The following is a 13,898-nucleotide window of genomic DNA, read 5'->3' on the forward strand; positions in this document are numbered from 1 at the left end:
CTTTGGGTGTCACCCCACGCCCCCCACCCCAAAACGGAGGGGTGGGGCTGGGGGTGGCCGTGGAGTGGGCGAGGTTGGGGGGTCTCCCCCCAGCAGGGGAGGGGGTGAGACCCCCGGTGTGGGGAGAGGGGCGGGGCCGTCCCCTTTAAGGCGCGGCCGCGCACCTGGGCAGGTGACGGTGCCGGAGGTGACGGCGCGGGAGCCATGGCCGCCTCCGCCCTCTTCATCCTGGACCTCAAGGGGAAGGTGAGACCCCCCGACAGACCCCCAAAACCCGCCGGGGGTCGCCCCGCTGTCCCCTCTGTCCCTAAAGGTCAGCCGAGGTCAGTGGTGGATTTTGGGGAGGGGGTTTCTCCACTGTGATCCCCTCCCCACACCCACCACGACCACCCCAAACCCTAACGTGGGTGGGGGTCTCCTCAATGTCCGGGCTGGGGGTCTCCCCACTGGGGTCCCCTCTGTCCCTAAAGGTCAGCCAAGGTCAGTGGTGGTGACCCCCCCGTGACCCTGTGGATTTTGGGGAGGGGGTTTCTCCACTGTGACCCCCTCCCCACACCCACCACGACCACCCTACTTGGGGTGGGGGTCTCCCCACTGTCCCCTCTGTCCCTGAAGGTCAGCCAAGGTCAGTGGTGATGACCCCCCCGTGACCCCGTGGATTTTGGGGATTTTGGGGAGGGGGTTTCTCCACTGTGACCCCCTCCCCACACCGCCACGACCACCCCAAACCCTACAAAGGGTGGGGGTCTCCCCTCTGTTGGGGCTGGGGGTCTCCCCACTGGGGTCCCCTCTGTCCCTAAAGGTCAGCCAAGGTCAGTGGTGGTGACCCCCCCTGTGACCCCGTGGATTTTGGGGAGGGGGTTTCTCCACTGTGACCCCCTCCCCACACCCACCACGACCACCCTACTTGGGGTGGGGGTCTCCCCGGTGTCTGGGTTGGGGGTCTCCCCACTGAAGGTCAGCCAAGGTCAGTGGTGGTGACCCCCCGTGACCCCGTGGATTTTGGGGATTTTGGGGAGGGGGTTTCTCCACTGTGACCCCCTCCCCACACCCACCACGACCACCCTACTTGGGGTGGGGGTCTCCCCTCTGTTGGGGCTGGGGTCTCCCCACTGCCCCCTCTGCCCTTCTCAGTGACCGTGACCCCCCCCCTGACCCCGAGGCGTGCCGAGCAACTTGGGGAGAGGGGAAATTGGGGTGGGGGTCCCCATTTCTGACCCCCCGGCCGCCCCGCAGCCGCTGATCAGCCGCAGCTACAAGGGGGACGTGGGGCTGGGGGACATCGAGAACTTCCTGGGGGTCCTGCAGCAGCGCGAGGAGGAGGGGACGCTGACGCCCGTCCTCCCCTGCGGCCACCTCCACTTCCTGTGGATCAAACACGCCAACCTCTACCGTATCCTTCCGGGACCCCCTCCCCAAAATCACCCCGGGACCCCTCCCCAGCCTCGGGTTTTTCCTTAACACCACCTCAGTGGTGGCCACCACCAAGAAGAACGGCAACGCCTCCTTGGTCTTCTCCTTCCTCTACAAGGTGGTGGAGGTGAGCTGGGGAGGGGTCTCGGGTGGGTCTGGGGGTGAGGACCACCCTAATTTAGGGTTTCCCCCCCCACCCCGGGGTGCTGGGACCCCCTCCCCAAGGTGTTCTGCGAGTACTTCAAGGAGCTGGAGGAGGAGAGCGTCCGCGACAACTTCGTCATCGTCTACGAGCTGCTGGACGAGCTGATGGACTTCGGCTTCCCGCAGACCACGGACAGCAAGATCCTGCAGGAGTGAGCGTGGGGAGGGGGCCACGGGATCCCCTTCCCACCCCGCTGCCCCTTCCCACCCCAATTCCCATCCCTATCCCACCCCAATCCTCGTTCCCACCCCAATTCCCATCCCTATCCCACCCCAATCTCCATCCCTATCCCACCCCAATCCTCGTTCCCACCCCAATTCCCATCCCCTTCCCACCCCAATCCTTGTTCCCACCCCAATTCCCATCCCTATCCCACCCCAATCCTCGTTCCCACCCCAATCCTCATTCCCACCCCAATTCCCATCCCTATCCCACCCCAATCCTCGTTCCCATCCCAATCCTCGTTCCCACCCCAATCTCCATCCCCTTCCCACCCCAATTCCCATCCCTATCCCACCCCAATCCTCGTTCCCATCCCAATCCTCATTCCCACCCCAATTCCCATCCCTATCGCACCCCAATCCTCGTTCCCACCCCAATCCTCATTCCCACCCCAATCCCCATCCCTTTCCCACCCCAATCCTCCTTCCCACCCCAATCCTCATCCCCTTCCCACCCCGCTGCCCGTTCCCACCCCAATTCCTATTCCTTTCCCACCCCAATCTCCATCCCCTTCCCAGCCCAATCCTCATTCCCACCCCAATCCTCGTTCCCACCCGAATCCCCATCCCCTTCCCACCCCACTGCCCGTTCCCACCCCAATCCCCATCCCCTTCCCACCCCAATTCCCTTTTCCACCCCAATCCCTATCCCATTCCCACCCCAACCCTCCTTTCCCACCCCAATATCCATCCCTGTTCCCACCCCAACCCTCCTTTCCCACCCCAATCCTCATTCCCACCCCAATATCCATCCCCTTCCAATCACAATCCCCATCTCCATCCCTATCCCAATCCCCATCCCTTTCCCCGCCATCCCCATCCTCATTTTCACCCCAATCCTCATTCCCACCCCAATCTCCATCCCCTTCCCACCCCAATCTCCATCCCTATCCCAATCCCCATCCCTTTCCCAATCCCCATCCCTTTCCCTGCCATCCCCATCCTCATTTCCACTTTAATCCTCTTTCCCACCCCAATATCCATCCCCTTTTCCACCTCAATCCCCATCCCCTTCCCACCCCAACCCTCATTCCCACCCCAATCCTCATTCCCACCCCAATATCCATCCCCTTTTCCACCTCAATCCCCATCCCCTTCCCACCCCAATCCTCATTCCCACCCCACTGCCCGTTCCCACCCCAATTCCCATTCCTTTCCCACCCCAATCCTCATTCCCACCCCAATATCCATCCCCTTCCCACCCCAACCCTCATTCCCACCCCAATCTCCATCCCCTTCCCACCCCAATCTCCATCCCTATCCCATTCCCCATCTTTTCCCACCCCAATCCCCCTCCCCACCGCCCCCTCCCCAGGTACATCACGCAGGAGGGGAAGCGGCTGGAGGCGGGCGGGGGGCGCGTGCCCAGCACGGTGACCAACGCCGTGTCCTGGCGCTCCGAGGGCATCCGCCACAAGAAGAACGAGGTGTTCATCGACGTGGTGGAGGCCGTCAACCTGCTGGTGAGGGGCACGGGGGGCACTGGGAGGACTGGGGGGACTGGGGGAACTGGGGGAACTGGGGGAACTGGGGGGACTGGGAGGACTGGGGGCACAAGAAGAACGAGGTGTTCATTGACGTGGTGGAGGCCGTCAACCTGCTGGTGAGGGGCACGGGGGCACCGGGGGCACCGGGAGGACTGGGGGAACTGGGGGGACTGGGGGGACTGGGGGGACTGGGGGCACTGGGGGGACTGGGGGCACTGGGGGCACAAGAAGAACGAGGTGTTCATCGACGTGGTGGAGGCCGTCAACCTGCTGGTGAGGGGCACGGGGGCACCGGGGGCACCGGGGGGACTGGGGGGACTGGGGGAACTGGGGGGACTGGGGGGACTGGGGATATGGGGGGGGGAAAGGGAGCAAAATTGGGGTGGGAATGAGGATTGGGGTGGGATAGGGATGGGGATTGGGGTGGGATAGAGAGAAAGATTGGGGTGGGAATGAGGATTGGAATGGGAAGGGGATGTGGATTGGGGTGGGAATGAGGATTGGGGTGGGATAGGGATGGGAATTGGGGTGGGAATGAGGATTGGGGTGGAAATGAGGATTGGGGTGGGAAAGGGATGGGAATTCGGGTGGGAACGAGGATTAGGATGAGAATGTGGATTGGGGTGGGAACAAGGATTGGGGTGGGAAAAGAATGGGGATTGGGGTGGGATAGGGAGGGGGATTGGGGTGGGAATGAGGTTTGGGGTGGGAACGAGGATTGGGGTGGAATAGGGAGCAAGACTGGGGTGGGAATGAGGATTGGGGTGGGAAAGGAATGGGAATTGGGGTGGGAATGAGGATTGGGATGGGAAAGGAATGGGATTGGGATGGGAATGAGGACTGGCGTGGCAAACGGAGGGGTCTCAGGCCGTGCCAGCCCGTGCCAGCTCCCAGCCCGCGCCGTGCCCGCAGGTGAGCGCCAGCGGCAGCGTGGTGCTGAGCGAGGTGCTGGGCACCATCAGGCTGAAGGTTTTCCTCTCGGGAATGCCGGAGCTGCGCCTGGGCCTCAACGACCGCGTCCTCTTCGAGCTGACGGGCCGTGAGTGCCGGGGGGGCTGGGGCTGGGGGTCTCAGCCCCCCAAAAAATCCCTCCTGAGCCCCCTCCCCGCCTCCTGCCAGGGGGGACCAACAAGTCGGTGGAGCTGGAGGATGTGAAGTTCCACCAGTGCGTCCGTCTGTCCCGCTTCGACAGCGACCGCACCATCTCCTTCATCCCCCCCGACGGCGACTTCGAGCTCATGTCCTACCGCCTGCACACCCAGGTGGGGTCAGACGGGGGGTGGGACCCCCAAATGGGGGGTGGGACCACCCAAATGGGGGTGGGAGCACCCAAACGGGGGTGGGACCACCCAAACGGGGGTGGGACCACCCAGATGGGGGCTGGGACCACCCAAATGGGGGGTGGGACCACCCAGATGGGGGGTGGGACCACCCAAATGGGGCTGGGAGCCTTCAAATGGGGGTGGGACCACCCAAACGGGGGTGGGACCACCCAAATGGGGCTGGGAGCCTCCAAATGGGGGGTGGGACCACCCAGATGGGGGCTGGGAGCCTCCAAATGGGGGGTGGAACCACCAAATGGGGGCTGGGACCACCCAAATGGGGGATGAGACCACCCAAATGGGGGATGGGACCACCCAAATGGGGGGTGGGACCACCCAAATGGGGGTGGGAGAATCCAAATGGGGGGTGGGACCACCCAAATGGGGGGTGGGAGAATCCAAATGGGGGGTGGGACCACCCAAATGGGGGGTGGGACCACCCAAATGGGGGTGGGAGAATCCAAATGGGGGGTGGGACCACCCAAATGGGGGGTGGGACCACCCAGATGGGGGCTTGGAGCCTTCAAATGGGGGATGGGACCACCAAATGGGGGCTGGGAGCCTCCAAATGGGGGGTGGAACCACCAAATGGGGGCTGGGAGCCTCCAAATGGGGGGTGGGGCCACCCAGATGGGGGTGGGACCACCCAAATGGGGGATGGGGCCACCCAGATGGGGGTGGGACCACCCAAATGGGGGTGGGAGAATCCAAATGGGGGGTGGGACCACCCAAATGGGGGGTGGGACCACCCAAATGGGGCTGGGAGCCTCCAAATGGGGGGTGGGACCACCCAGATGGGGGTGGGACCACCCAAATGGGGGATGGGGCCACCCAGATGGGGGTGGGACCACCCAAATGGGGGGTGGGAGCCTCCAAATGGGGGGTGGGGCCACCCAGATGGGGGTGGGACCACCCAAATGGGGGATGGGGCCACCCAGATGGGGGTGGGACCACCCAAATGGGGGGTGGGACCACCCAAATGGGGGTGGGAGAATCCAAATGGGGGGTGGGACCACCCAAATGGGGGGTGGGACCACCCAGATGGGGGCTTGGAGCCTTCAAATGGGGGATGGGACCACCAAATGGGGGCTGGGAGCCTCCAAATGGGGGGTGGAACCACCAAATGGGGGCTGGGACCACCCAAATGGGGGATGAGACCACCCAAATGGGGGATGGGACCACCCAAATGGGGGGTGGGACCACCCAAATGGGGGTGGGAGAATCCAAATGGGGGGTGGGACCACCCAAATGGGGGGTGGGACCACCCAGATGGGGGCTTGGAGCCTTCAAATGGGGGATGGGACCACCAAATGGGGGCTGGGAGCCTCCAAATGGGGGGTGGGGCCACCCAGATGGGGGTGGGACCACCCAAATGGGGGATGGGGCCACCCAGATGGGGGTGGGACCACCCAAATGGGGGGTGGGACCACCCAGATGGAGGGTGGGACCACCAAATGGGGGGTGGGACCACCCAAACGGGGGTGGGACCACCCAGATGGGGGCTGGGAGCCTTCAAATGGGGGTGGGACCACCAAATGGGGGCTGGGACCACCCAAATGGGGGCTTGGAGCCTTCAAATGGGGGATGGGACCACCAAATGGGGGCTGGGACCCCCCTTCTGGGGTTTGGGACCCCCAACTCAGGACTGGGACCCCTCCTGGGGGCTGCAAATTCATTCTGGGGGCTGCAAATCCTCTTGGGGGGCTGCAAATCCACTCGGGGGGGTTGCAAATCCTCTTGGGGGGCTGCAAATCCGTTCTGGGGGCTGCAAATTTGGGGTGGGGTCTGCAGATTCACTCCTGGGGGCTTCGTGGCCACATTCCGAGGCGCCGGGACCCTCTTCCCTGGGGCCGTGCCCCCCTGTCCGTGTGTCCAGCCCCCCGTCCGTGTGTCCAGCCCCCCCGTCCGTGTGTCCAGCCCCCCGTCCGTGTGTCCAGCCCCCCCATCTGTGTGTCCAGGACCCCCGTCCGTGTGTCCAGCCCCCCCGTCTGTGTGTCCAGGACCCCTGTCTGTGTGTCCAGCCGCCCGTCCGTGTGTCCAGCCCCCCCGTCTGTGTGTCCAGCCCCCCCGTCCGTGTGTCCAGCCCCCCCGTCCGTGTGTCCAGCCCCCCCGTCCGTGTGTCCAGGACCCCTGTCTGTGTGTCCAGCCGCCCGTCCGTGTGTCCAGCCCCCCGTCCGTGTGTCCAGCCCCCCCGTCTGTGTGTCCAGGACCGCTGTCTGTGTGTCCAGCCCCCCCGTCCGTGTGTCCAGCCCCCCCGTCTGTGTGTCCAGCCCCCCGTCCGTGTGTCCAGCACCCCTGTCTGTGTGTCCAGGACCCCTGTCTGTGTGTCCAGGACCCCTGTCTGTGTGTCCAGGACCCCCGTCCGTGTGTCCAGGACCCCCGTCCGTGTGTCCAGCCCCCCGTCCGTGTGTCCAGGACCCCTGTCCATGTGTCCAGGACCCCTGTCCATGTGTCCAGCCCCACCGTCCGTGTGTCCAAGACCCCTGTCTGTGTGTCCAGCCCCCCCGTCCGTGTGTCCAGGACCCCTGTCCATGTGTCCAGCATCCCCGTCCATGTGTCCAGGACCCCCGTCCGTGTGTCCAGCACCCCCGTCCGTGTGTCCAGGACCCCTGTCCGTGTGTCCAGCCCCCCGTCTGTGTGTCCAGCACCCCCGTCCGTGTGTCCAGCCCCCCCGTCCGTGTGTCCAGGACCCCTGTCCGTGTGTCCAGGACCCCCGTCCGTGTGTCCAGGACCCCTGTCCGTGTGTCCAGGACCCCCGTCCGTGTGTCCAGCACCCCCGTCTGTGTGTCCAGCACCCCCGTCTGTGTGTCCAGGACCCCCGTCCGTGTGTCCAGCCCCCCCGTCCGTGTGTCCAGGACCCCGTCCGTGTGTCCAGGACCCCGTCCGTGTGTCCAGCCCCCCATCTGTGTGTCCAGGACCCTTTTTGGGGTGCTGGGGACCCCCGGGGCTGACCCCCCGCGCCCCCTCCCCAGGTGAAGCCGCTGATCTGGATCGAGTCCATCATCGAGAAGTTCTCCCACAGCCGCGTGGAGATCCTGGTCAAGGTCAGCCCGGGGGTCCCCCCCTGCCCCTCGGGGACCCCCAAACGACCCCCCAATGTCCCCGTGCGCCCCCCCAGGCCAAGGGCCAGTTCAAGAAGCAATCGGTGGCCAACGGCGTGGAGATTTCGGTGCCGGTGCCCGGCGACGCCGACTCGCCCAAATTCAAGACCACGGCGGGTTCGGCGCGGTACCTGCCCGAGAGGAGCGCGCTGCTGTGGAGCATCAAAACCTTCCCGGTGAGCGGCCCGGCCCGGACCCCAAAAGTGGGCTGAGGGACCCCAAAACTGGCCCGGAGTGTCCTCTGTGACCCTCAAACCTGGGGACACCAAAATTGGCATGGAGGGACCCCAAAATTGGCACGGAGGGACCCCAAAACTGGCCCGGAGTGTCCCCTGTGACCCTCAAATCTGTGACACCCGGAACTGGCCCGGGGGGACCCCAAGATTGGCACGGGGGGACACCAAAAGTGGGCTGAGGGACCCCAAAACTGGCCCGGAGTGTCCTCTGTGACCCTCAAACCTGGGGACACCAAAATTGGCACTGGGGGACCCCAAAACTGGCCCGGAGTGTCCTCTGTGACCCTCAAATCTGTGACACCCGAAACTGGCATGGGGGGACACCAAAACTGGGCTGAGGGACCCCAAAACTGGCCCGGAGTGTCCCCTGTGACCCTCAAACCTGTGACACCAGAAACTGGCACAGGGGGATCCCGAAACTGGCACGGGGACCCCAAAACTGGTCTGAGGGACCCCAAAACTGGCCCGGAGTGTCCCCTGTGACCCCCATCCTGGGGACACCAAAATTGGCACGGAGGGACCCCAAAACTGGCACGGAGGGACCCCAAAACTGGCCTGGAGTGTCCTCTGTGACCCTCAAACCTGGGGACCCCAAAACTGGCCCGGAGTGTTCTCTGTGACCCTCAAATCTGTGACACCAGAAACTGGCACGGGGACCCCAAAATTGGCCCGGAGTGTCCCCTGTGACCCCCATCCTGGGGACACCCGAAACTGGCATGGGGGGACACCAAAAGTGGGCTGAGGGACCCCAAAACTGGCCCGGAGTGTCCCCTGTGACCCCCATCCTGGGGACACCAAAATTGGCATGGGGGGATCCCGAAACTGGCACGGAGGGACCCCAAAACTGGTCTGAGGGACCCCAAAACTGGCCTGGAGTGTCCTCTGTGACTCTCAAACCTGTGACACCCAAAATTGCCACGGGGGGACACCAAAATTGGCACGGAGTGACCCCAAAACTGGTCTGGGGATCTTAAAATTGGCCTGGGGATCTCAAAACTGGCACGGGGGGACCCCAAAATTGGCACGGAGGGACCCCAAAACTGGCCCGGAGTGTCCTCTGTGACCCTCAAACCTGTGACACCAGAAACTGGCATGGGGGGACCCCAAAATTGGCACTGGGGGACACCAAAACTGGTCTGAGGGACCCCAAAACTGGCCCGGAGTGTCCCCTGTGACCCCCATCCTGGGGACACCAAAATTGGCACGGGGGGACACCAAAATTGGCACGGAGGGACCCCAAAACTGGCCCGGAGTGTCCTCTGTGACCCTCAAACCTGGGGACACCAAAACTGGCACAGGGGGATCCCAAAATTGGCACGGGGGGACCCCAAAACTGGCCCGGAGTGTCCCCTGTGACCCTCAAACCTGGGGACACCAAAACTGGCACGGAGGGACCCCAAAACTAGTCTGGGGATCTTAAAATTGGCCTGGGGATCTCAAAACTGGCACGGGGACCCCAAAATTGGCACGGAGGGACCCCAAAACTGGCCCGGAGTGTCCCCTGTGACCCTCAAACCTGTGACACCAGAAACTGGCACAGGGGGACCCCAAAACTGGTCTGGGGATCTTAAAATTGGCCTGGGGATCTCAAAACTGGCACGGGGACCCCAAAATTGGCACGGAGGGACCCCAAAACTGGCCCGGAGTGTCCCCTGTGACCCTCAAACCTGGGGACACCAAAATTGGCCCGGGGGTCCCCAAAACTGGCCCGGAGTGTCCCCTGTGACCCCCAACCCTGACCCCCATCCCAGGGACCCCCAAACCTGGCCTGGGGACCCCAACCCCTGTCCTGGGGTGTCCCCGCTGCCACCCAACCCCTCTCCCCCCATCCCGGGGACCCCCAAAACCTGTCCCGGGGTGTCCCCCATGTCCCCCAACCCTGACCCCCGTCCTGGGGACCCCCAAAACCTGGCCCGGGGTGTCCCCCCTGTGTCCCAAACCCTGTCCTGGGGTGTCCCCCCGGTCCCGGGGTGTCCCCCATGCCCCCCAAACCTGGCCCGGGGACCCCCAAAACCTGGCCCGGGGTGTCCCCTGTGTCCCCAACTCTGTCCTGGGGTGTCCCCCCTGTCCTGGGGTGCCCCCCCTTGTCCCCCACCCCCTCTCCCCCCATCCCAGGGACCCCCAAACCTGGCTTGGGGACCCCAACCCTGTCCTGGGGACCCCCAAACCTGGCCTGGGGACCCCAACCCTGTCCTGGGGACCCCCAAAACCTGGCCCGGGGCGTCCCCCCTGTGTCCCCAACCCTGTCCCGGGGTGTCCCCCTTGCCCCCCACCCCCTCTCCCCCCATCCCAGGGACCCCCAAACCTGGCCTGGGGACCCCAACCCTGTCCTGGGGACCCCCAAACCTGGCCTGGGGACCCCAACCCTGTCCTGGGGACCCCCAAACCTGTCCCGGGGCGTCCCCCCTGTGTCCCCAACCCTGTCCTGGGGTGTCCCCCCGGTCCCGGGGTGCCCCCCATGCTCCCCAAACCTGGCCCGGGGACCCCCAAAACCTGGCCCGGGGTGCCCCCTTGCCCCCCACCCCCTCTCCCCCCCATCCCAGGGACCCCCAAACCTGGCTTGGGGACCCCAACCCTGTCCCGGGGTGCCCCCCTGCCCCCCACCCCCTCTCCCCCCCCCCTCCCCTACCCCCCCCGTGTCCCCCCAAATCTCGGGGGTGCCCGGGGGGGTCCCCACGCAGCTCTGGGGGTCGCAGGGGGGGAAGGAGCATCTGCTGCGCGCCCGCTTCGGGCTGCCCAGCGTGCGCGCCGAGGAGGAGGAGGGGCGGCCGCCCATCGCCGTCCGCTTCGAGATCCCCTACTTCACCGTCTCGGGCCTCCAGGTGTGCCCGGGGGTCCCGGGGGGGTCCGGGAGGGGGTCCCGGGGGGTTGGGAGGGGTCCGGGAGGGGGTCCCGGGGGGTTGGGAGGGGTCCTGGGGGGGTCCCGGGGGATCCCGGGGGGTTGGGAGGGGTCCTGGGGGGATCCGGGGGTTGGGAGGGGTCCGGGAGGGGATTCCGGGGGGTCCTGGAGGGTTTGGGAGGGGTCCTGGGGGGTTCTGGGGAGTCCTGGAGGGGTCCCAGGGGCTTGGGAGGGGTCCCGGGGGTTTGGGAGGGGTCCTGGGGGGATCCGGGGGGTTGGAAGGGGTCCCGGAGGGGATCCCGGGGGTTGGGAGGGGTCCCGGGGGGGTCCCCGGGGGTTGGGAGGGGTCCGGGAGGGGGTCCCGGGGGGTTTTGGAGGGGTCCTGGGGGGGGTCCTCGGGGGTTGGGAGGGGTCCGGGAGGGGATCCCGGGGGGTCCTGGGGGGTTCTGGGGAGTCCTGGAGGGGTCCCGGGGGCTTGGGAGGGGTCCTGGGGGGATCCCGGGGGGATCCGGGGGGTTGGGAGGGGTCCTGGGGGGATCCCGGGGGTTTGGGAGGGGTCCCGGGGGGGTTGGGAGGGGTCCGGGAGGGGATTCCGGGGGTTGGGAGGGGTCCTGGGGGGTCCCGGGGGGTTTGGGAGGGGTCCTGGGGGGGTCCCGGGGGCTTGGGAGGGGTCCTGGGGGGTTCTGGGGAGTCCTGGAGGGGTCCCAGGGGCTTGGGAGGGGTCCTGGGGGGATCCCGGGGGGATCCGGGGGGTTGGGAGGGGTCCTGGGGGGATCCCGGGGGTTTGGGAGGGGTCCCGGGGGGGTCCGGGAGGGGGTCCCGGGGGGGTTGGGAGGGGTCCGGGAGGGGATTCCGGGGGTTGGGAGGGGTCCTGGGGGGTCCCGGGGGGTTTGGGAGGGGTCCTGGGGGGTTCTGGGGAGTCCTGGAGGGGTCCCAGGGGCTTGGGAGGGGTCCCGGAGGGTCCCGGGGGGTTGGGAGGGATCCCGGGGGGTTGGGAGGGGTCCCGGGGGGGTCCCGTTGGGCTCAGGGACAGGACGAGGGAGGGGAGTGGGGTCTGGGGTCCTTGGGAGGGGTCCCGGGGGGTCCTGGGGGGGTCCTGGAGGGGTCCCGGGGGTTGGGAGGGGTCCTGGGGAGTCGGGAGGGGGCCCGGGGGGCACCCCGGGGGATTTTGGGGTGGGGGTTTTTGGGGTGGGGGTTTTTGGGGAGGGGTCCCGGGGATTTTGGGGAGGGGTAACCCCCGGGGGTTTTTGGGGAGGGGTCCCTGTGGTTTTTGGGGAGGGGGTCCCGGGGATTTTGGGGAGGGGTCCCGGGGATTTTGGGGAGGGGGTCCCGGGGATTTTGGGGAGGGGGTCCCTGTGGTTTTTGGGGAGGGGGTCCCGGGGTTTTTGGGGAGGGGTCCCGGGGATTTTGGGGAGGGGGTCCCGGGGATTTTGGGGAGGGGGTCCCGGGGATTTTGGGGAGGGGGTTACCCCCGGTGCCCCCCAGGTGCGGTACATGAAGATCATCGAGAAGAGCGGGTACCAGGCGCTGCCCTGGGTGCGCTACATCACCCAGAGCGGGGGTGAGCCGCGACCCCCCCAAATCCCCCCGGGACCCCCCGGGACCCCCAAATCCACACCCAGGACCCCCAAATCCCCCCGGGACCCCCAAATCCACACCCAGGAACCCCAAATCCCCCCGGGACCCCCAAATCCCCCCCGGGACCCCCCGAGACCCCCCGGGACCCCCAAATCCACACCCAGGACCCCCAAATCCCCCCCGGGACCCCCCGGGACCCCCAAATCCACACCCAGGACCCCCAAATCCCCCCCGGGACCCCCAAATCCACACCCAGGACCCCCAAATCCCCCCGGGACCCCCCGGGACCCCCAAATCCACACCCAGGACCCCCAAATCCCCCCGGGACCCCCCGGGACCCCCAAATCCCCCTGGGACCCCCAAATCCCCCCTGGACCCCTGCCCAGGACCCCCAAATCTCCCCGGGACCCCCCGGGAACCCAGATCCACACCCAGGACCCCCAAATCCCCCCGGGACCCCCCGGGACCCCACCCGAGACCCCCAAATCCACACCCAGGACCCCCCAAATCCCCCTGGGACCCCCAAATCCCCCCTGGACCCCTGCCCGGGACCCCCAAATCCACACCCAGGACCCCCAAATCCCCCCCGGGACCCCCCGGGACCCCCAAATCCACACCCAGGACCCCCAAATCCCCCCCGGGACCCCTGCCTGGGACACCCGGGACCCCACCCGAGACCCCCAAATCCCCCCCGGGACCCCCAAATCCCCCCAGGACCCCTGCCCGCGACCCCCGGGATCCCCAGATTCTCCCCAGGATCCCTGCCTGGGACCCCCAAATCCTCCCAGGACCCCCACCCGGGACCCCCGAATCCCCCCCGGGACCCCCAAAATCCTCCCGAGACCCCCAAAATCCCCCCCGGGACTCCCCCGAGGACCTCCAAATCCCCCCGAGACCCCCAAAATCCCCCCCCGGGACCCCCGAATCCCCCCCGGGACCCCCAAAATCCCCCCGGGACCCCCAAAATCCCCCCCGGGACCCCCAAAATCCTCCCGAGACCCCCAAAATCCCCCCCCGGGACCCCCAAATCCCTGTGGGACCCCCACCTCACCTCTCTCTGTTCTTGCAGATTACCAGATCCGCACCAGCTGAGGGGGTCCCGCGTGAACCCCCAGACCCCCACGGACCCCCCAAGACCCCCACGGACCCCACCCCCATCTGGAGTTCCCCCAAAACCCCCCAAAAAACCCCCCAAGCCCCCAAAAATCCCCCAAAACCCCCCCAAAAATCCCCCCAAGCCCCCAAAAATCCCCCAAAACCCCCCCAAAAATCCCCCAATAAAGACGGAGCTGAGTCCGTGTCCAGCTGGTCTGGGGGGGCAAACGATGGGGGGGGGGTCCCGGTTCGATTTTGGGGGTCCCAGTTCCACTTTGGGGGGTCCCGGTCCCATTTTGGGGGTCCCGGTTCGATTTTGGGGGTCCCAGTTCCATTTTTGGGGGTCCCGGTTCCATTTTGGGGGTCCCAATTCCACTTTGGGGGTCCCAGTTCCACTTTGG

The 13,898-nt window shown here is 66.5% G+C and overlaps 1 protein-coding gene across 1 annotated transcript; it reads left to right on the forward strand.

Moving 5' to 3' along the window:
• The first annotated feature begins 174 nt into the window (after window positions 1-174).
• Window positions 175-13,528, forward strand: AP1M2 (adaptor related protein complex 1 subunit mu 2). Its single transcript, XM_077787730.2, has 12 exons — window positions 175-246; window positions 1,237-1,393; window positions 1,473-1,540; window positions 1,639-1,769; window positions 3,155-3,302; window positions 4,239-4,365; window positions 4,446-4,588; window positions 7,621-7,692; window positions 7,767-7,925; window positions 10,682-10,807; window positions 12,310-12,385; window positions 13,472-13,528. The coding sequence occupies exons 1-12, from the start codon at window positions 205-207 to the stop codon at window positions 13,492-13,494; spliced, it is 1,272 nt and encodes a 423-aa protein (XP_077643856.2). The 5' UTR covers window positions 175-204; the 3' UTR covers window positions 13,495-13,528.
• The last annotated feature ends 370 nt before the right edge of the window (window positions 13,529-13,898 follow it).

The sequence above is a fragment of the Lonchura striata genome, chromosome 30, assembly GCF_050655825.1.
Source record: "Lonchura striata isolate lonStrDom1 chromosome 30, ASM5065582v1, whole genome shotgun sequence".
NCBI lineage: Eukaryota > Metazoa > Chordata > Aves > Passeriformes > Estrildidae > Lonchura > Lonchura striata.